The sequence below is a fragment of the Oncorhynchus clarkii genome, chromosome 5 (assembly GCF_045791955.1).
Source record: "Oncorhynchus clarkii lewisi isolate Uvic-CL-2024 chromosome 5, UVic_Ocla_1.0, whole genome shotgun sequence".
In the NCBI taxonomy this organism is placed as follows: domain Eukaryota; kingdom Metazoa; phylum Chordata; class Actinopteri; order Salmoniformes; family Salmonidae; genus Oncorhynchus; species Oncorhynchus clarkii.
The window spans coordinates 56333666-56357104 of NC_092151.1; the positions used below are offsets into that span (position 1 = coordinate 56333666).

The 23439-nt window shown below is 42.2% G+C and overlaps 1 protein-coding gene across 2 annotated transcripts in view; it reads right to left on the minus strand.

The window, feature by feature from the left end:
- The window catches only part of LOC139409046 (adenomatous polyposis coli protein 2-like), a 34159-nt gene extending 11807 nt beyond the window's left edge, over positions 1 to 22352 (minus strand). The window contains exons 1-7 of one of the 2 annotated variants that reach the window (XM_071153705.1): positions 22288 to 22352; positions 11303 to 11464; positions 8411 to 8501; positions 7956 to 8268; positions 7638 to 7746; positions 7094 to 7207; positions 6690 to 6776 (exon numbers count right to left, since the gene is read on the minus strand). In XM_071153705.1, coding sequence (XP_071009806.1) covers positions 6690 to 6776; positions 7094 to 7207; positions 7638 to 7746; positions 7956 to 8268; positions 8411 to 8501; positions 11303 to 11443 — 855 coding nt within the window. In that variant the 5' untranslated portion in view covers positions 11444 to 11464; positions 22288 to 22352. Of the gene's footprint in view, positions 1 to 6689; positions 6777 to 7093; positions 7208 to 7637; positions 7747 to 7955; positions 8269 to 8410; positions 8502 to 8589; positions 8639 to 11302; positions 11465 to 22287 lie in introns of those variants that run through there. The other variant, XM_071153706.1, reaches the window with a different exon arrangement.
- Positions 22353 to 23439: the final 1087 nt, after the last annotated feature.

Genomic DNA, 23439 nt, shown 5'->3' on the forward strand with positions numbered 1-23439 from the left:
TCAAAACTGTAACTCTGCCACTCAGGAACAGTCACTGTCTTCTTAGTAAGACACTCCAGTGTAGATTTGGCCTTGTTTTTGGTTATTGTCCTACTGAAAGGTGAATTAATCTCCCAGTGTCTGGTGGAAAGCAGATTGCACCAGATGTTCTATTTCATTAATTTTTTATCCTGAAAAACATTCTAGTACTTAACGATTACAAGTCTGTGAAATGCTGCTTTAGTGCCTTGTTACAAACAGAATGTATGTTTTGGAATATTTTTTATTCTGTACAGGCTTCATTCTTGTCAATTAGGTTTTTATTGAGGAGTAACTACAATATTAAACTCTATAACTGTTTTAAAATCCCTGATCTGTTTTCTTCCTCTCTGGCAACTGAGTTAGGAAGGACGCCTGTATCTTTGTAGTGACGGGAAGTATTGATACACCATCCAAAGAGTAATTAATAACTTCACCATGCTCAAATGGATAATCAATGTCTGCTTTTTCTAGGTGCCTTTCTTTGCGATCATTGGAAAACCTCACTGGTCTTTGTGGTTGAATCTGTGTTTAAAATTCACTGCTCGAGTCACGACTTCCGCCGAGGTCAGTCCCTCTCCTTGTTCGGGCGGTGTTCGGTGGTCGACGTCACCGGTCTTCTAGCCATTGCCAATCCACCTTTCATTTTCCATTTGTTTTGTCTTGTTTTCCCGCACACCTAGTTTGCATTCCCTCATTACTCGTCTTGCATATAACCCTCTGTTTCCCCCCATGTCTGTGTGTGGAATTGTTATATGTAAATGTATGTGTACTCCAGGCTGGTTTGCGCCGTGTGTGTTTTGTTTTGTGTTTTGTTCGCCTCAATAAAGGGCTCCGTGTGCTTCCCATTTCTGCTCTCCTGCGCCTGACTTCCCTGCAGCCAGTTACACACTCCTTTACAGCTCGACTAATGAACCTTACAGAGAATTGTATGCGTGGGGTACATAGAGGAGGTAATGATTTAAAAAATCATGTTAAACACTTATTGCACAAAGTCCATGCTACGTATTGTGACTTGTTAAACATATTTTTACTCCTGAACTTAAGGCTTGCCATAAATAAGGGGTTGAATACTTATTGACTCAATTTCAGCTTTTAATTTTTAATTTGTAAAAATGTCAAAAACATTGTGTGCAGGCCAGAGACAAAAAATCTCAATGTAATCCATTTTATATTCAGGCTGTAAAACAACAAAATGTGGACAAAGGGGTGTGAATACTTTCTGAAGGCACTGTATAAATACATTTAATTTCAGCTAATTTAATTTCAACTCTATAATATCTTGGCCCTGCAGACAGACATACTCTTCATCAGGTACCAGCTGCACACTCCAAGCATACAGACCACACTCCATTTACATTCGACATACCAATTGGCTACATCACAAATCATCAGAGAATATCTATCCACTCTTTTATCCTCCCAACCCATCACCATGGTAACCCTTGGTGCTGCAGGGTGTGTGTGTGTGTGTGTGTGTGTGAGAGAGCCTGTGCCTGATCACACCAAAGACTCACTCTCAGACAAAGGGGGAGGGCTATAGACATATGCTTGTCTGAATAGCTCCATGTTGTAAGCAATAAAGTGTTATCTCGCCAATAACAAGACAACCATGCTAAATGTGTCTGTGTTTTGATGGATTGAATCTGCAGTAGCTTTTACCCCATTAATTGTCGCAGTTCAAATACATAATCAATAGCTTACAATGTATTGACCAGGAACCTGCTGTCTGCTACAAGATGGATGACAATAGCCCTGAAAAACATGGAACAATGTGTCTATTGTATAAAAATAAAAAAAACTAGGCAAGTCAGTTACAATGACGGCCTACCAAAAGCCCTCCTGCGGGGACAAGGGCTGGAATAAAAATATAGGACAAAACACACATCACGACAAGAGAGACAACACAGCACTACATAAAGAGAGACCTAAGACGACAACATGTCATGTTGTGTTGCTGCTATGCTAACAATATGGTAGCAACAACAACATGGCAGAAGCACAACATGGTACCAACATTATTGGGCACAGACAACAGCACAAAGGGCAAGGTGGAGACAACAATACATCACAAGAAGCAGCCAAAATTGTCAGTAAGAGTTTCTAAGTCTTTGAATGAAGAGATTGAGATAAAACTGTCCAGTTTGAGTGTTTTTTGCAGCTCGTTCCAGTCGCTAGCTGCAGCGAACTGAAAAGAGGAGCGACCCAGGGATGTGTGTGCTTTGGGGACCTTTAACCGAATGTGACTGGCAGAACGAGTGTTGTATGTGGAGGATGAGGGCTGCAGTAGGTATCTCAGATGGAGGGAGTGAGGCCTCAGAGTTTTATAAATAAGCATCGACCAGTGGGTCTTGCGATGGGTTAACAGAGATGACCAGTTTACAGAGGAGTATAGAGTGCAGTGATGTGTCCTATAAGGAGCATTGGTGGCAAATCTGATGGCCGCTCGAGAGCACCCTTACCTGCCGATCTATAAATTACTTCTCTGTAATCTAGAATGGGTAGGCTGGTCATCTGAATCAGGGTTAGTTTGAAAGAGGAGCGATTACAATAGAGGAAACCAAGTCTAGATTTTACCTTAGCCTACAGCTTTGATATGTGCTGAGAGAAGGACAGTGTACTGTCTAGCCATACTCCTAAGTACTATAATGAGGTGACTACCTAAAGCTCCAAACCCTCAGAGGTAGTAATCACACGGTGGGGAGAGGGGCACACGGTGGGGAGCGGGGCATTCTTACCAAACCACATGACCTTTGTTTTGGAAGTATTCCGAACAAGGTTAAGGGCAGAGAAAGCTTGTTGGACATTAAGAAATCTTTGTTGTAGCCCCTTTTATTTATTTCTCCCTGCATCCTGGCACTATAGAGATCATTGCTATTCTCCTATAGAGCACCCACAGATAGAAACACAGACACATAGACGGGCCAGTCTGGGACACAGGTAACATTGTTTTAGGCAACCGAAACACACCTCCCTTCTTTGCCAAGTTTGCAGTCCCTAAGCAACTCTATACTTTCTGGGAGGAGCGACCAATTGGAGCCGAGCTAAAGAGGGGTAAAGCCTGCATTCTGCATAGCAGCACGGCAGCACTGGAGAGCATAGCCAGGGAGCGACACAAGGTGAGAGGGATAGAGAGAGAGAGAGAGAGAGAGATGCGGCTGGGCCTGCTGCGCAGTGCAGCAGCTAAGCTCAGTCAGCTCAAGGTTAATATTAAAGTGGATTTTCAGTATATTACAGGATAACAGCATTCCACACTCTACAGGATTAGATCCTACTTGTATAATAGGTATTCTGTAAACAGTCACAGTGCACTGTCCTTATTAGAATCATATGTTCAAGCATCAACCCCCCATAAAAACCATATAGGATGGAATAAACATCATTGACATGTACAGTAAATACTAATAAAATATTATACTTATGTAAAACAGGTGATTCTGTATTAGAATTTTAGTTTGAATTGATAACAAAATAGTACGAAGGCCCAATCAAACGGTCACTTCATAAAATGTACAATATATTGTTTTGGTTAACCAACAGATCTCTTTTTGTTTATCCCTGTTTTTCTAGGCCAAAGGTTCACCCAGGTTGAATCTGATCAATTATGAAATTGCCTCAATCGAATTGTCTACAATGATTTATTTAAACTAGTTCATAATTAATTAACCCAAAGTGGAACCCCCTCAAGTAAAATAACTGATTATGTGAATCAATATATGAAGAATATATGAACTCGTTTAAAACCTGAAATTCCCAAACTTGGTGTAACCAGTTAATTACGTGGCGAATACAAATTCACAATTATCAAGTTTCAACCAAAAACAAAATGATCTCATCGGTGTTGCTCAGCAATATCAAATGAACGGGAGCAGCTTGTGGGTTTTCCAGGCGTAGACACGGGGAGCCAGGCCCACCCAATAAGATTGGCTAATATACATAAATCATTTTGATTTCATTTGTATGCTTTACCTGTCAGTGTTCTAAACGGGACATGATGTGTCTTTACTTGACTTGGGCATGAGCTCACCGGAACGGAGGACCGGCACCTCCTATAGAATATTATCTCGAAAGAATTGAGGAGTTCCTGCACCTAAATATAAACGGTACCGGTACCCAACTCAAGCACTGGCCTAAACATGCATTCACCGTCAGATAGAATTCATAGCAAGCAGTAAGGGGGTGCTGGGAAAACGAAAGAGATTGACAACTTGTAAAGTAAACAAGTAAAATGGCCAAACAAAGCTCACTATGAGATTTTTTTCAAGAGGCAGTGTATAGACGAGAAGGTTGGAGCATTTGTCAAGTTATTTGATATCAGTGATTTCGCCATGAAGGGCCTCCACCCTCTAGATCAATCACTGATTGCATTATTCTAATCGGAGGGCCTTAAAGACAGTTTTGGTACATTCAGAGACACTGATCACCACTACAACACTGTTTTTATGCAACACTTTCAGAAATCAGGAACGCGCCCTCCGCTGAAACATGACCATCAGTCCAGTGAAATAAAAAAAGATTAAAAAAAAAAAAAAAAAAATTATTTCAACTTATGCTCCGATGTGCCTCACAAGTAATAGGCTATAACAACTGACCTATTACCAGTGTTATCATACAGCTTAGCTATAACAACTGACCTATTACCAGTGTTATCATATAGCCTAGCTTGAGAATCGAGTTTTGAAATATAAGGGACTCTACATCTCTTATTATACTATATATGAAAATAGGCAAATGCATGAAACAATATTTATTTCCAGTCAACATAAATAACCTGTCATTTATTTATTTAAAAAAAAAAATGGGGGGGGGGGGGGGTGATAAAACTGCCCTGTAGTTAGGCCCTATAGGCTATTGATAATTTAATTGATATCAAACAATACATTGTAGGCACACTCCATCTTCCGCGCCCAGCAGAGAATTGCACTCTGCTTGCATTTTGACTCATAAAGTGACCTCGGTTAAGAAAAGGTTGGTGACCACTGTTTTAGTCTATATAGGCTATGGCCTAGTATTATGTGTATTAGCATACTACTAGGCTATTATTTAAGTTTCCTTTGATGATGTCTAATGCAAACCGGATCTACTTTGATTGGCCTCCGTGCCAGTGATTAACACTAAACAGGCCTCGTTGGACACCCCCTTCGGGCCAATGACGTGTCTTTTGAAAATCAACATTCTAACTGTCTGCTCTTTCTGTTACTATATAGACATCAAAACATCTTACCTGCTTGCGACTGTAGGATCATTTGCAAAGACCCTTTTTGGCACTCTGTTTCATTTCCCTGCCTCTGTGTCAATTCCAAGCTGCGCGGTTCATTACATTCTTCATATATATTTTAACAATTGATAATATTCTTACCCATCAGACTATTGTCAATTTAATCTGGTCTTTAGGCTAACTCTATTGTTGCGTGTGAAATTAGTTTCGATATAGTTAGGTGTAGTTTCGACGGGTCATCATCAGCTTCACAGGTTTGATAGGCATGAAGAAAAAAAAAAAGACCTGTCCTCTTTTTAAACTGCTAACACAAATTCTGTTTGTGATATTAATATTTGAACAACAATAGTGTGTTAGATAGACTTATTTAGAAAAAGTCAAGCATGGGGGGGGGGCATAAGTGTAAAAATGGCAAAGCAATTTAAAAAAGTACATTTGTTTTTAGTCAATATGACGCTCTCTGCTTTCCTAGTGTTAAATGCTTACATTTGTGGCCGCCTAGCCTAGCATCTCCTGGTATCTGAGCCAGTGAGAGGTTACCAAGCCTATTGCAATCATTACTGTTACATAAGGGCATTATATTATAGTCTCATTGTCTATTCATTATATGTCTATGGTTATTTATATGCCTGCGTGTAGGTCTATGTGAGTCGCATGTGAAACGCAAGTAACGGATTTCCGTTGGCCTACGAGACTATTTGGTCTGTAATCCGAAATCACATGTACTATGGTTTGTTGTGTGTGGTCCATTACAGTAGGGTATAAGGTCGGCTATGCTTTTATGATCATTTAATGAGGATTTGAGTGCCCAAATTTTGCCCAACCCACATTTCTTTTCTGGCCCTGCGCCACCGCACAGCATGAAACATTTATTTTAAAATCCAATATGGTGGTGTGCCTGTGTACTCTCAAAAAATCATCAATAAAGATGTTTCTAGAAGACACATCAAACATCACTCAGTTTCAGCACGTGTCGATGTTGAAGGCAGCGGCGTGGCACTGCGCCTGTTTGTGTACCGGCCCCCTATAGTGATTGCATAGCACCGATAAAACATGCAGCGCGGTGCTGACAAGACACAGGAGAGGAATTAGAGAGGGAAATATTAAACCAGTCACAGGACGAGGAAAACTGACAATATGATTTAAATTCACCGACAGATGCCGAGAGGCGGGGGACAACGTGAAATCAATCACATCGGAGGGAAACTAATCCTTGTCATCTTTCATGTTTTACAGTACAAAATCATTTTGTGAAAACAGAACACAGGATTATCTACCGCACCTCAATCGTTGTGTGTATTGACTGTTCATAATGGCCTTTGCAGTTGAAGTCTTATGTACATACTTCAGAAAACCAATTCATCTGTGCTGCCTCTGTTGGACAGTCGACACTAGGCCCCTTTGTTTTACCTGTATCTCAAGTGTGTGTGTGTGTGTGTGCTGTTTATTTCACCTCACACAGGTTCTTTTCCTGGCTGCCTCTGGACTCCTTGGCCTCCTGTAGCTCTTTCTCTAGCTGTTCCAGACGAGCCACACGGATCTGCGAGGGGAGACAGAGAGGGATGAGCAAGTGAGAGAGGGAGAGTCTTTGGTCGCCACGGACATTTTGTGAGGTGACAAACATTGTAAAACACCCTCCATAACAGCACAGTTTTTAATTTCTGTGTTTTTTACATGTCAACTGTGTATGGATATGGATATGCAGGCCAAACTGGGCCATCTGTTGCATCCCAAACACGTTTCAGGAAGAAGTACCACACTCAATAATGTAAGTGAATGCTTTGACAACAGCTGCCAAATGTCACTGTCTGTGTTGCCATTCCAGAGACAGACTTGGCAGAGAGTCCTTCTCCTTACCTGAGTCCGCTGGACCATTTCATCGCTGGTTCCGAAGCGTTCCTCCATGACAGAACGCAACTGCTGCGCCTCGAACTCCAGCTGCTGCCGAATGAGGTCCATCTGTATGGAGAACTATGACAATAAGGAAGAGGAGGTTAGTTCCCACGCAACACAAGAATCAATTTTGAAACAAAATGGTTGCTAGTTTGAATCTCACCTGCACACCTGTTTAAACAATAATGAGTTGATTTCATGACAATGAGCATACCAACAAAACATTTTTTTGTGTATATCTATGTAAACCAGGGGTGTCAAACTCATTCTTCCCCAGGGAAGCATTTGGTCTTCAACAAGGTCTGGAGCTGAAAATTGGTTATATTTCCTCGCTGTCAAAATGGTCAAAAAGTAGTCCTCTATCCATCGGTTTTGGAATTTTCAAATTCTCCCTGACTGTTTAGCTTTCATTTAGCTGATTATTAACGAGCTGGACACAGTCAAGAATCTGTATGAATGTAGGTCCATTATAATTTCTACACAGTTTAAATTTTGAGTTTGCTCTCACTGTGTCGATGCGTGGCAGTTGGTTCAGCCGCTGAGACAGGCCCTGGAGCTGGCTGTAGTACCAGTGACGCTCCCTCTCCTCCTTGTCTATCTCACTCACCAGCATGGCCCTGGAACACACACAGCCACACAAACCTTTAACACACAGAGACTACCATCCGCAACATCACTGGGGATTCATAGTACCTCACCTTTTTTAATGTGGGGGTGTGGGGGGGGGGGGGGGGGGGGGGGACTACAGATTTCCAGTGAATGATGATGCTTAAGGTAGTATTACAAGTAATGCATGCATCTGATTGAAAAATGGTAAAGCGCTTACCTCTCTTTGTAGAGGTCTTCCAGATGCTGGGCCATGATACGTCCGTCTCCCAGCATGGCTTTGGCCAGGGCTCCATCCATGAGGTGGGGGTGTCCAGGATGCACGGCCGTGCCCTCCCCTGACAGAGAGGAGCTCTGGCGGGATGAAGGCCGTAGGGGGCTCCTGGCTCTGGAGGAGGAGGGAGGCAAGCAGGCCAGACGATCGTCCATGTCACTCGACTGAGCTCCCAGACTGGCTAGACTGTCTGGCAGGACGCGCAGATTGTGCGGCTGGTACTTCAGCTCATAGTAGTTGGTCAGGTCCATGTGCAACTCTGAGAGAGAAAGAGAGAGATTCATTTTTTTTAATGAACCATTGAAATGTCCTATTATTGAATGAGCTGTGTACAATATCAGTTTAATGCAAGACAGACATTAAAATGGGAGAAAATAGATGGAAAACTACATCAGATGTACCTTTGAGCTGATCCAGCACATCAGTCCTCCCTGAGGAGGCCAAAGTGCCAGCCTCCAGCTCCAGTTTATTCTGCAGGCCCTTCAATACCCCCTAGAGTGGAGAAAGCAAATCATAATTACTGTGTCAACTTCAAATTGCTGTTGTGGCCACAGTAAAACAAAAAAAAAAGAGTTACAACCTGCTGGGTCTCTGATGACCTAGAGGTGAAATAAACCAAGCAATGAAAACACTGTATATGACTCTTGTTCCACTCCTTTTTATCCTCTCGTAAGATGGCATATCATAGCAGCTTGCCTGAAATCCCAGCCTTTCTTCGAATGAATGTCCTCTTTACTGGAAAAGATACATTTTTTTTCTTCTTCAGATGGACGGTTTGGTCTGTTTGCCACCAGTATCCGGCAGTGTGAGCTCTCTACAGAGAATCTTGGTTTTCTGCTGATAGCTAAAGCCGACCTCAGGAACTTAAAGGCTTAAGCTGGGGATTATCCAGCTGTGCTCAGCATCTGGGCACATGTGCCAGAGGAGTTGTCGGACAAACCCACGTGCATTGGGGTTGGCACCTATGATTACAGTTTCAGATTGAGAACTATCACGACCATGATTGATGTTGCTGGCTGCAGCTATGGGTCCGGAGAAATCGTATTTCGGGTATGTTTTGTTGTTCATTTCGTCAATTCTGATTTGAAATAATTCACTATGAAAGAAGGATGAGTGGGGCTTTTTTTAATAACCAGATTATGTTACATGTTTTGACCTTTCTGCTCATGCCTCTCAGAATCAGGTGCACAGTGTTTTAGTGGTAGTCCACAGTACACAGAATTTAGGCTAAAGCCACTCTAAAGCACAATGGAAAGCCCGATTCCACCACTCTTGGGATGGTCCCTAATTCTACCAGTAATCCAAACTCCCCTGACATTGAGAGTGTCTATTGGGTCAGAAGTAGCACAACAAAGCAATCAAATGGGTCTATGGTTTATTCTCTCCATTTTCAAATGATGGCACATCGTTGGGAATACAAATCTCTATTCAGAGCCAGTAGAGAACCAATAGGTATATTCCTCCCTGTGAATAAAATATGCCAAGGCAGAAGTCCCTGCTATCTCTTTCATCAGTTTTCCTCTATCTTTAAATTTTTTAAATTTTGTAAATTTATTTCACTCCCTTTTTTCTCCCCAATTTCGTGGTATCCAATTGTTAGTAGTTACTATCTTGTCTCATCGCTACAACTCCTGTACGGGCTCGGGAGAGACGAAGGTCGAAAGTCACGTGTCCTCCGAAACACAACCCAACCAAGCAGCACTGCTTCTTAACACAGCGCGCATCCAACCCGGAAGCGACCCGCACCAATGTGTCGGAGGAAACACTGTGCACCTGGCGACCTTGGTTAGCGTGCACTACACTCGGGCCCGCCACAGGAGTCGCTGGTGCGCGATGAGACAAGGATATCCCTACCAGCCAAACCCTCCCTAACCCGGACTACACTAGGCCAATTGTGCGTCGCCCCACGGACCTCCCGGTCGCGGCCGGCTGCGACAGAGCCTGGGCGCGAACCCAGAGTCTCTGATGGCACAGCTGGCGCTGCAGTTCCTCTCTGTCTTTTGAAGAAGGAAATCATTTTCCAAATAACACAGTTTGATTTGAAGTAACAGTGACAAGAGCTGGGTGATTATGCAGGATAGAGCTGATTTATTCCCGAGGTAACGCAAGGACTCTGCAATGTTCTGCAGGAGATGAAGTGGTACACAGAGTCGGGGTGTGCCATTTAATCTCCATCTGATCCCGATCATATTAATCCACACTGATATCATATTATGATGAATGTCTATAAAGGCCAACCGTTTTGTCAATAGACAGACGAATACCAAACAGCAAACCATCCTTGCAATGACACATGGTGTGACAGAAACTTGAAGCGGATTCTTTCCTGGAATCCAGGGAGAGGATTGGCCACAGAGGGGGGAAAAAAGGACTATCCGGTCAGACACGCAAGGATTTCAAACAGCAAAAAAAATCTATAATGAGAAAACATCTTATGGGCTGAATGGTCTAATGATTTCCTTCTTCCTCAGCGGCTTGTCTCAATCCCTGCTGGCATCATTACTGTAACAAAGACAACCGGATGGATCCGTGCAGAAAGAAGAATGATTCAAGTGTGGCCCAGTGCCTCGTCTATCTAGGCTAGGGATGCTAGCCATGAAGCATTAGTGTCTCCAGTCACTCAGGAGGGAAACTGGGTCATTAGTGAAGGAGTTACATGAAGTCTACAGCATCCTCCAGAATTGGGGCTGAACTCTATCCATCTTGGGCAGAACTGAGTGGATTTTGAATTGGAATACGTCCGATCTGTATCTCAATTATGCTATTAGCCACGACTTGACAAAATAGAGGGAAGGATCCTACATCTTAATTTGAGCCTGTTTGCTACTGCAGGAGAATAATCTTGCAGCAACAGGAAATGTGAATTATGTGGATTATAATTAATGGACATTTTTGTAGTGGTTGATACATTTTTGGTAAGGGAAAATCGTCTGAAATTTCAATGTAGAAATTACAAACATCAGAAGCCTTTTTAAATCCTCAAATACACTACAGGTTTGACATTTCTCCTGCAACATGGTGATCAAATTAAGATCCTACATCTGTAGGCATAGAGAAATTCCAAAATGAAAACATTGTCTTTTAGATACCAAAGCAACACTTTATCTTAGCAACACTTAATCATCTGTGTCTTAAACGTTTTAAAATCTTTGGTCTATATGCAACGAAACAACAAACTATAAGGTCAATGCAATGGTTGAACTTCCACCTTTGCGACATCAAATCAACACTCGAATCCTATCCTATTATTATTTCCCCCATAGCCCTGGGGTCATCCCTTTGCCCTCTCTCACCTTCATGTCGGTGGTCTCGTTCTCGAGCTTAGACAGGTGGTTGGAGTTGTCCTCCAGCTCTCTACGCAGATGGGAGTTCTCCTGGCGGAGAGCTTCCACCTGGTAGACCAGCTGGTCATAGGAAGCCGTGGAGTTTGCCATCTTCAGGCAGTGTTGTGGTCCCTGCACGGAAGGAGAAACAAGTGAGATTGAAGGTTAGTGTGGTGTGGAGGTTAGCTTCTTGGCAAACTCTGGCATATCATGCATTTCTTATTATAAGGTTATTTCATTGTCTTTGCAGAGTCATTTTTAGGAAAACTGCCCGTTTTATTTCCCAATTGATACTTATGCAGCACATAGATAAAAAGAGATGCTCAGGGCTCCTCCATACGTACACTACCGTTCAAACGTTTGGGGTCACTTAGAAATGTCCTTGTTCTTTAAAGAACAGCACATTTTTTGTCCATTAAAATAGCATCAAATTGATCAGAAATACAGTGCAGGCATTGTTAATGTGAGTCGGAGTCGCCTCTTAACCGTTGACGTTGAGACTGGTGTTTTGCGTGTATTATTTAATGAAGCTGCCAGTTGAGTACTTGTGAGGCGTCTGTTTCTCAAACTAGACACTCTGATGTACTTGTCCTCTTGCTCAGTTCTGCCCCAGGGCCTCCCACTCCTCTTTCTATTCTGGTTAGAAGGGAGTAGAACACAGCGTTGTACGAGATCTTCAGTTTCTTGGAAATTTCTCGCATGGAATAGCCTTCATTTCTCAGAACAAGAATAGACTGACGAGTTTCAGAAGAAAGTTATTTGTTTCTAGCCATTTTGACCCTGTAATTGAACCCACAAATGCTGATGCTCCAGATACTCAACTAGTCTAAAGAAGGCCAGTTTTATTGCTTCATTAATCAGAACAACAGTTTTCAGCTGTGCTAACATAATTGCAAAATGGTTCTCTAATGATCCATTAGCCTTTTAAAATGATAAACTTGGATTAGCTAACACAACGTGCCATTGGAACACAGGAGTGATGGTTGCTGATAATAGGCCTCTGTACACCTATGTAGATATTCCATTAAAAAAATCTGCTGTTTCTAGCTTCAATCGTCATTTACAACATTAACAATGTCTACACGGTATGTATTGATCAATTTTATGCTATTTTAAAATTGACAAAAAAAAGGATTTTCATTCAAAAACAAGGACATTTCTAAGTGACCCCAAACTTTTGAGCGGCAGTGTCGATATAAACAATGTAGAACATGCGAAGGGCTCCTCCGGCTACATCCCTTCTCTCTCCTCTCTGCAGTGTAAGGTTGGCAGCAGATGGTACACAGAGAACCTAATCATCTGTCAAATCAAGTTTAGCTCGGTTTTGATCAATCTTTGTGCTTGGCCGAGCCTGAATTCACTCTCAGTGTGGCCATTCAATATTGGCAATGTGCTCTGCAGTTTGTTTAAGCAACGCTTTAATCTGGTTTTAGAGTCTATGGTTGTTATGGAGATTGGATAATATTATGGTATTTGATACCGCTGGTTACAGCAGTTGAATATAAAACCATATCAAAATGACATTGCAGCATACAGTATTTATCATAGTTGCTGATCATTTGAAACTTTTGTGCATCATTTGTGTATACATCACATTGTAACTCATAAATTGGATGTGCTACAGATGTAGGATCTTAATTTGACCAGTATTTTCACAGTAAAGTAATCCTGCAGCAACAGGATTTGAACGTTTCTCCCATAATGTTACTTGAGCAGTGGTTAAGCTATTAGTTTATTAAAATGAGGGTACATGAAAGGTGCAATACTGTTAATATAACCGTGTGTTAGTGTGGGTTTTCAGTGAATTTATGTAAATCATAAAGCTTATCTGCATTTCCTGTGGTGCAGGAAATGTTCTGCAACAAAAGAGTGATCAGATTAAGATCCTACACCTGCATGTTATTTGATAATTTGTTACTAGATAAGAAATGTTGTCAGTGAGGAAAAACAATGCAGCCGTTTTGATAAAGGGGCTGCAGGGAGCCATTTTCTGAGGTTTGAAGGAGTGGAAGTGTTTCATAAATATATGGTACAATAAATCGAATTTGACTCCAATCTCACTACTGGTGGCTTTGATGCAATTATATAGAAGCAAATCAAATTCACAATTTCATCCCCAGTCACCTTGACATCAATGAAACCAAATGAAGCCAGTATGCATTTGTGCATAATGCCTGAAGCAGTCATTCGCTCTGCTTTTTATGGAGACTCCGACGGCAGTGACAGATCTACATTATTAAAGCCTTCCTGCTCTTCATGACAACAACTGCAACAGTGATTCTCCTGGGTCTGTAATTTGACACATCATTTTTATGTGTAAGACTTGCACGACAAGTGGTGTGACATTTTGACTACTTGAGGATGTTTGCTTTTCAGAGAGAGCAAGAGCAATCGTCTGCTCTATTACGGAATTTCAATGGTTGCTATTTTTAACAAAGAAATGAAATGTAACGCAGAATTGAAATGCATACATTTTTGGGGGGTAATTAATAGTTAGAAATATTACTTGTTGAAGAATTACTCGTCATCAAATCCCCACATGAATACAAACCAAGACATACAAAAAAAGACAAGTCTTATTCAAATTAATTTCAATGGGTTTTGATGACACTTCATTTCACTTGAACAAACGTTCATTCCTGCACAGTGCAGCCATCTGAATTGCTAAAAGACCTCGGCCAGTCTTTGTTAGCCCTAGTGATGAGATTCCCTTCCCGTAGCAGTAGCGTTGATAAGGGGGAGATGCAATCCAGCCCACTTCGATATTACCGGAGGAGGGCGTCTGCGACTATGGACCACGGTGCTCTGGGGGCAGACAGGCAATGTCAGTGCGGCAAACCCTCCGCTGGAATAGTGCTGCATTTCATTACCTTGTGTCTGTCTTTCAACCCTTTAGGGAATTCACAGTGGAACAAAATGGAGGAGATAGGGCTGATGTAGTATTGGATTGAACGTGTTGAAATGTTTTATAGTAGAAAATAGAGGACTGGCACATACTCAAACTCAATCTGATTTGCATTGAGAAAAATATAATTGTTATTACGCAACATCAATGCACATTTGTATGTGATTAATTGTACAATATTTATTGGTGAAACAGACATTTTGATTGCAACAATTATTTTTCCAAAGTGTGGGTTTGATTGAATTCGGTCCATTCTTTTGTTGTCCTGTCTGTGTACTCTGTTGCCTTATTCCGCTAAAGTCAAATCCCACAATTTCTCTCTCAACAAGCAAACTGAGCAATTACGTAATGTTCATTTAAAGTGAATGTCAGGCCAGAGTGTTATGCAAAGGACATCCACAAGCTTGGAAAAATCAATGTAACTCAAATACAGACTCGCAAATCAATACTGAATATCCAATGGGTTGGAGCAATGAGAGTGGTGGTATTTTTCCTAATGTTTCCATCAGCGAGTCACATTCTCTCACACATTGTTATCTGTGTCCACATGTACTGATAAGCAACGCAGTATGTTACTGCAATTAGGCGGGTGATGATATGCATCCAGCCTACACAAAGCAGCCTTAGCGTGTCTATCTAATGGCTGTGGACATATGGGGACACATCAATGCCAATGCCTTGAACACACAGCTCTTTGTCATTTCAAAGTGGGGGACATGAAACACATTCGTTATTCTGCCGGACAGCATTGAAGGCAGTGTGGCAGTCTGTTATTGAAGGCCAGCCACTGATGCTTGAGCAATGCTGGATAGGGAGTAGGTACTGAGGGGGCGTGTTGGATTGTGGTCCTAAGGGAATTCAATACAGCTGGTTGATTTTTCCAATTAGGTTTCTTCCATCAAAGGAATATATTCATGAGCTGGCTCACGGTTCAACGTTATCGCAACGTCCTTCCATCTTAATTGCCCTTGTGGCAAAAGCATTAATTGCAGTGACATATTTATGTCAGGTGATGGCTATTTCTCTTGCATTTTTTCCTCGCTCTCTTTTTATCCCCAACATGGCTCTTTCTGTTGTGTCCCATTTGCTGCTGGTGGGGCCGCAATGCATGCTGGGTAATCTGTGAGGAAATTGTCCCCCAGAGGAATAGAATTCAGACGGTGTGAGTGTTAGCGAGCCTGCCAACGGAGTGCTAACAGTTCGAGACTGTTTCTATGGAAACAGCCAATCCCCTTTCACGCTCTGGAAAAGGTGGTAAAAGTGAGGATGAGATGAATAAAGGCCGAACCAATCAGAAGGGGTAATAGGGGGTAGGAGTAATCGATGTAGCAGAGCCAAACAACTCTATATTATATTCTCCATCCTGTAGCTATGTTGGACGGCACATCCCTATTGTGCGTGGTTAAGAAAGCAATTCATATAGTGCAAGTCTATTAATACCAGCCAAATGGAATGCTATTGACATGATGTGCTGGGTACTTCACAACTGGCTTGTGCAGTTTCCATTCAGAACCACAATCTGATGTTGAATCACTGTTTATTTCTATCAGTGAGTGACTAAAAGCAATACATCATCAGAAGTATCTGGACACGTGCTCGTCAAACATCTGATTCCAAAATCATGGGCATTAATATGGAGTTGGTCCCAATTTTGCTGCTATAACAGCCTCCGCACTTCTGGGAAGGCTTTCCACTAGATGTTGGAACATTGCTGCAGGGACTTGTTTCCATTCAGCTAGATGCAAGAAGATTAGTGAGGTCGGCTACTGATGATGGGCAATTAGGCCTGGCTTGCAGTCGGCGTTCCAATTCATCCCAAAGGCGTTCGATGGGGTTGAGGTCAGGGTTCTGTGCAGGACAGTCAAATTCTTCCACAACCATCTCGACAAACCATTTCTGTATGGACCTCGCTTTGTGCATGGGGGCATTGTCATGCTGAAACACCAAAGGGCCTTCCCCAAACTGTTGACAAAAAGTTGGAAGCACAGAATCATCTAGAATGTCATTGTATGCTGTAACGTTAAGATTTCCCTTCACTGGAACTAAGGGGCCTAGCCCAAACTATGAAAAACAGCCCCAGACCATTATTCCTCCTCCACCAAACTTTACATTTGGCACTATGCATTGGGGCAGGTAGTGTTTTCCTGGCATCTGCCAAACCCAGATTCGTCCATTGGACTGCCAGATGGTGAAGTGTGATTCATCACTCCAGAGAACGTGTTTCCACTGCTCCCGAGTCCAATGGCGGCGAGCTTTACACAACTCCAGCCAATGCTTGGTATTCTGCATGGTGATCTTAAGCTTGTGTGTGGTAGCTCGGCCATGGAAACCCATTTAATAAAGCTCCAGACCAACAGTTATTGTGCTGACGTTGCTTTCAGAGGCAGTTTGGAACTCGGTAGTGAGTGTTGCAACCGAGGCAGTCCCGTTCTGTGAGGTTATGTGGCCTACCACTTTGTGGCTGAGCTGTTGTTGCTCCTAGACACTTCCACTTCACAGCATTTACAGTAGACCGGGGCAGCTCTAGCAGCGCAGACATTTGGCGAATTGACTTGTTGGAAAGGTGGCATCCTATGACGGTGCCACGTTAAAAGTCACTGAGCTCTTCAGTAAGGCCATTCTACTGCCAATGTTTGTCTATGGAGCCTGCATGGCTGTGTGCTTGATTTTATACACCGGTCAGCAACGGGTGTGGCTGAAATAGCCAAATCCACAAATTTGACGGGTTTTCCACATACTTTTGTATATATAGTGTATATGCAGTAACCAGAGTTTACACAACCCTTGGCCCGGGAGGCTATCTTCAACTCCTCTACTGTGAGTAACACATTACACACCTACACTTTATAGAGAAATGTGGCAAGATGATTCCGAACTGATATATGACCATTTTCAGATTTCATAATAACTATGTTTAGGATTAAGTAATAGCCATGTTTAGACAATGTAAACAAACAAAAACGCAAACAAAGCCTTGTTCCACGCCTATAAGGTCAGGCTGAACATTAGCCATGCTAGAGCATAAATGCCCTTCAGCAGCAGTGGGCTGTGGACGAGCCGTGCTGTGATTAGCTAGTCAGCTCTGCACTACAGGCTCTCTCTCTCTCTCCAGTCATGCAAACACAATAGGAGCCAAAGGTCTGAGCCACATCCACTGGCTGCAACTGGCGCTTGTGAAGTCAGCGAACTAAGTCAGGCGAAACAAAAAGGCTAATCAAGAGCACTGTCCCCTGACGATGGACAATGACTCAAAGGCTGTGTGGGCATAAAGGGGGAAAAGGGGGTTCTGGGTTTGACAATAAACAAGCAGACATCATGGTTTCTGAGTGTTGTCTTGTTGTGCTGAAACAGTCAAGGGCTTAAGTTTAGAGGTCCATGAGGGTTTGTAGGAGCCAAATAAGCTTTTTGATGCCTCTCCCATCTTGTTTGTCATAATTATGGCCATATGTTTAAATACTTAGCCACTAATAGCAAGGATGCTGTAATAATAATACTAATTCTACTAATAACATTTTTAAATAATAATAATAATTCGAATACATATTCATTAACAATAACCATATTATAATATCAAATAATAATAGGCTACTAATTTTCTAACATTACTGAGTTTCTAAATGTAGTTCAGTCCCAAAAAAACAGGAGGTAAGTAATAGATTTGCGTTATCATGATCATCATAATATGTTTATTTTTTACCCTATCATTAGGTTATCATTACATTGTTTACAGGGTGAGTCATTTCGATACAGTCCAACGGTCCGCAGCTCATTCTGTACAGTGAAAGTAGGCCATGAATGGCTGCGCAGAGTGTGAGGCCAGAACAAAGAACACGAGTAGCATACAGCTAGGATTCTCCCCCCGACCCACACTGCTGCATTATTTCTTCCTCCACCACCCTTTCCCTCCAAGACCGTCTGGTTACCACGGCAACGGCACCTACCCGTGAAGATGGCGAGCCTGAGGATCTCCCTCTCCTCAACCAGACTGTCTCGTTCTTTGTGCACTATTCGGTGGAATCAATCGTATTGGGCTGTAGTAGGTGTCGCTGAAAGACGCACAATGCTCTCACAGTAGGGCAGTAGCTCAGGTGCATTCACGGTGTTGATAAATGCCTAAACCGTCGATAAGTCTTTTTCTAGTATAAAGTGCAATGAAATAATATAGTCTACGGATCAACAATGCAGCAGTGCAGTGGTTGTTTATTCCTAGCTATTATTATGGTCCCTTTGGTCAGAAACATACAGTGAAACACAGAGGTTTTGAATGAAAGTGAGTTCCTAAATGCCACGACACAGCATTAAAAGGGCATTTCCCATCTCATGAGAAATGCGTCACCTCACCGCCATCTTTCATTAATGGAGAAACCCACTTCCATGGATTGAGCATGGGGTCAGACCAGCCCATTCTGACAGTGACGGAGCTTATGTGGTCAAAAGGCCAGGTAATATACTGTCATGCCAATATTCTTAGAGTGAGCCAGGTAGGAGGAGCATCTACTGTAGACGCTCATCCAAAATTAAATCCAGAACATCAATTATTCAGATATTGCGAACGGGCGAGGAAGTCCTGCAATCTGATCAAAATGTAATTTCCTAATGGTGAGGTTTCCAGACACCGATATTTTTTCTTCTTTCAAAATAGCGTCTTTCATGGCAATTGGACACATCCAAAGCTTACAGAGGGATTGTCCTGGCATGGGAAAATAAGACAGAGCAGCCTTATTTGTAGATGTATATCGAGTTTTCGGGGTCTGACACATAGCTAACACAACATACATGTTGTCAGTAGACCTACCTAGCCAGCTCATTGCTAACGTTACAGCTAATGCTAACAGCACAGATCATTGCTAGTCTGGAACTAAATGGCCATCCCAGCCTAGGGACTGGACTGTGAGAGCTAGAGTGTTTCCATCAGCTTGTCACAGCTGGGACTGACTATTCTGTACATGTTCATTAAGTGAGGAATCAATACGGTGTTAGCATTGGAGTTGACTTGCCAAAAAGCCTCTCATCGACAGTCTTTAACTCTGTGCCGAAGTTCTCAAATGACCCAGACACAAAATGATCCGTCTCTCTGGGGACACGTCCTTCAAAAGTGACCGCAACATTTTGTTTTCATCAATTACGTGGATGCTAGATGTAAAGGGTGATATGCGTGTGGTAAAAACAACTCAAGAAGACTGCATAATTAGTGACCTGCCGTTGGCCCTTTGTTTATACAAGCTTACATCATGAAAGGAAAGGCTTTCGCTAGCTATAGCCGTCTACAGGTTCTAAACCATTCATGGGTCCAAATGTCAGACAAATGATGGACTAACGCTATGATCTTTAACCTAAGTGGGTCTCCCATAGCAACTAATACAGTAACGATGAGTCAAGAGAGGAGGTTAGCAGTGTACAATGTAAAGAGGTGGTAGGCTTCCATAGGTAGAACGGAGGACATTTCCCATTGTTCTAGTGACAGAGGTTAACATCATCCCACTATATCTTCTGTGGATAAGAGATCTTCCATTTGCATTCTGAGTGATGAGCATTCAAATGGTGAGTAGGGCAGGCATTAGTTCACTTCAGCTAATTCTGTCAATAACTTTGGCTCAGAGCTGAAAGGCACTGCCTCAGAGATTGTATCTGAAGCAGCAACAGGAGCAGCATTTCAGCATCCATTAGAAGAAAGAAGGCTTTCAGTGATAATGGAAATAAGGCCCTTAGCTGTAGGAGAGACGAAGCAGAGGAGGAAAACAAATAAATGATCGTTCCTGCCTCCCAATCATTGGAAAAGTTGGCTATTTATTTTTAAAGGGAAACTGCCAAATGCATGTCTGTATGGTTGTTTCCTCAATGTAGATGACAGGGGTTCTTCCCCATCAGTGACATTGAAGAGAGAACCATAGACATGCATTTGATCTGAGGTTCTGTAACCGACTGTCAAAATAGTCAGAAAATAGAAATCTCTCTGATTAGGTGTTATGCATTTGTAATCTGCCGACATTGCTAAACTTGGATATTCCCTTGAGTGCGTCAAGACAAAACACACATCATTAGGAAAACAAATATATCACAGCTACACTAGACTGGCAAATGCTTCCCTCAATAACAAAGTCATACAAAGACAAATGCTGATAATCCTTCGTACTTATTCTCTGGGCGTGGTTGCCAATGTCAATTCACATAGACTGCTCATGAAAGGTCTATATCCTAATCTCCCTTCAAATATGATGTAAAATGTTTTGGACCTGTCAGTAAAGCCCTTCTCCCTTCTTCTCAGGACTAGAGAATGATGTGAAGTTATGGGAGGCAGGCCAATTAACGCTCTCTTGGTTAAAGCAAATTGACCTGTCAACCTTATTGAATCTCAATTCAAGGCTTGTCGTTGTCCATAGACATCCATACACAGAATAAATAGTGATGCCAACGACATCAGGGCTCAGCTGTTTTCCTCCACAATATCTGGCGTGTCAGTTAGTAGCCCACCCCTTCCCTAAAAAAAATCATCACGTTATGTAATATTACATAAGCGCTTTCCATTTTGTTGGGATTTTCAGGCCTGGGGATTACATTTACATTTGAGTCATTTAGCAGACGATGTTATTCAGTGCAACTTACAGGAGCAATTCGAGTTAAGTGCCTTGCTCAAGGGCACATTGGCATATTTTTCACCTAGTCTGCTCTGGGATTTGAACCAGCGACATTTCGGTTACTGGCCCAAAGCTCTTGGAAGATTCCAGGCCCAAGATTCCAGACCCTGGCAGTTCTCTCTGTGGTCCAGTTCAGTTCCCCTGGACAGTTTAGCCAACTGCAACGAGGAAGTGAAAACAGTGAGGGAAATAGTAATATTGGATTCCTGGATGTTGGTGTGAAGACCTGGAGACATAGGCCTACACAGATGGTAATAGACCTAATAGGGCACAGCCACACCCGGTAGTTGTATGATTGAAGCCACTCTGAGTATAATCAAAGCCATAGGCACAGTCAGTGGCCAGTCCCTAAGAGACTCATTAGAGTAGGATCTGCACTGGTTACCATTGCTCTGTGTGTGTGTGTGTGTGTGAGAGAATAAGATCAATGATGCTATATTATTTTCTGCTGCTGGGTTTAATCCCCATGTTTCATGTGTTATATGAAGCCTGTCATATTTAGCTCTATGTGTCTACTGCTTTCCTTCTTCACATACCCTATCTATTTTCTTATGGGTGGGATATTTTGCCCAGAAATGTCACAATCAATTATATTTTACCCTGATGAGGTTCAGGTGATTGATTCAAACAAATTACAAAAATGATACTCCATGAAAATGTGCGTGCAAGCATTCTAATGTAAACGCGATACATTGTTTTTAGCCTATGGATTACACAATGACAGACAATGAAGCCTCCTTCTCATCAACCAGTGTAGGTTATGAATGTCAATCCACTATTGCTTAGCCCGACAACTTTATAAAAAAGGCTCCAACTAGCTGTATGGAAAATAAACTGCATCTATGAAGGAGGAGGACATCACACAACAGCGATGGTCTCGTTTTCTTCCATTGACGACGTCAATGATTCACCTTCCAAATAGGCCACCGTCGAACAAAATGCACCAACATGCACGAATCAATTTCAATGCAAAATATGTCCACGATTTATTGACTTCAAATGGAGGGTTGGTTATCTGTTTGATAAATAGCCTGCCACTTACCCTTTAGGATAAACCATCAAATTAAGTTACCTGGATAAGCCTACCTATTTCAATCGACCTTGCCCACTACAACCCCATACATGTTCAGGTATTAGGCTACACTATCCAAATACTTTGGACAATTGGGGCTCCAAAAGATTGAACATAAAATCTATTCAATTATAAAAGCGTCATGTATATCTTGAACAAACCCACTTTCATGCATTTGCCTGTTTAACATTCTATTCACATCAGGACCACTCTCCCTCCGTGCAGCTCGCGACACAACCAATCTAATATGCAGAGAGATAGAAATAGTATAAAAAATTATCGTAGATTTAAAATGTTGTCATGTAAGACAATTCTAAGCGTTACAATTGTGTTGGATTCTTACCTCATTCCCCGAGCCGTGTTGATTTCAGTAGGGCGTGGAATGAGAGCGCGGACTCTGTGGGATGGATGCTGAATTCACCACTAGCTGCGTGCTGTGACGCTATAGTCTGATGTCACATATCACAGCTCTCTCTCTCTCTCTCTCTCTCAATTCCACATAAAAAATATCTTTATTTCTCTTGGCAGGCAAATGTTGAATATAGAAGGTATTATAACTATTTTTGAAATACGTTTGACCTCTAGCCAATGTCTATTTCTTAATGTATTGCATCGGCTGCATTCAATGGAAACTTTAGAAACTCTACAAAGCATGAATGCAGTAAACATAGCCACATGGGTTAAAAGGATTTAGTTCAGACGTTCGGCGTAAAGAATGGTCAGCAAAGCCTGAACTTTAACTTAAACTTAAAACGTGTGCGTGGAAGTGCGGGACAAGCAAACAGACGTCAGATTTTGTACCCACCTATAATGTGTGCATCTGTGAATTATAATACTGTGCACACTTTTATTGAATCAATGCTCGGTCGTTTTGACGTGTTCTGCTACAGGCTTGCCATGGGCTGTTGTCCATGGTGCTGAACAGGTGGATGGCGCTGCTGCCTTTTCAGAGGTTGCTGGCCAGGGTAGCGAGGTGCTGAACGGACAGATCCCCAGTGTACTTTGCCTCCCAGGTATTATTTATTCTTATTAATTCACCTGGCCGAACACAGTAAAGATAAACATTAAAGAAGTGCGCATGACCCCATTCATCATTGGTTAACCATGGCCCATTGTTATGGAGGTGGGTGTCGTCTCACTCTTGGAGTTTCTCAGTTTACCACTGGAGCGAGACAAAAGCTCATCTATTGTGTCAGCTGCACCAAAGAAAGGTTGGCTGGGAAGTGGGAATGCGTTTGTGGGAACATTTTTAATGGCCAGACAGTGGCGCCATTACTCTCCTGACACCAATGTGGCAAATTTGTGTGAAGTCCATGACGTACCTCACAATACAATTTATGGTGGCTCTTGCATCTTGCTAACAAAGTTTTGGAGGTATTGACAAGTTTTAAAAAAAGAAAGTAATATTCTTTTGACATTTCATGTGTGAATTTGAGTTTGAAACAAGGGGACAAAAACTGAAAATGAGGTGTAGCCTAGCCCTAGGATACATGAC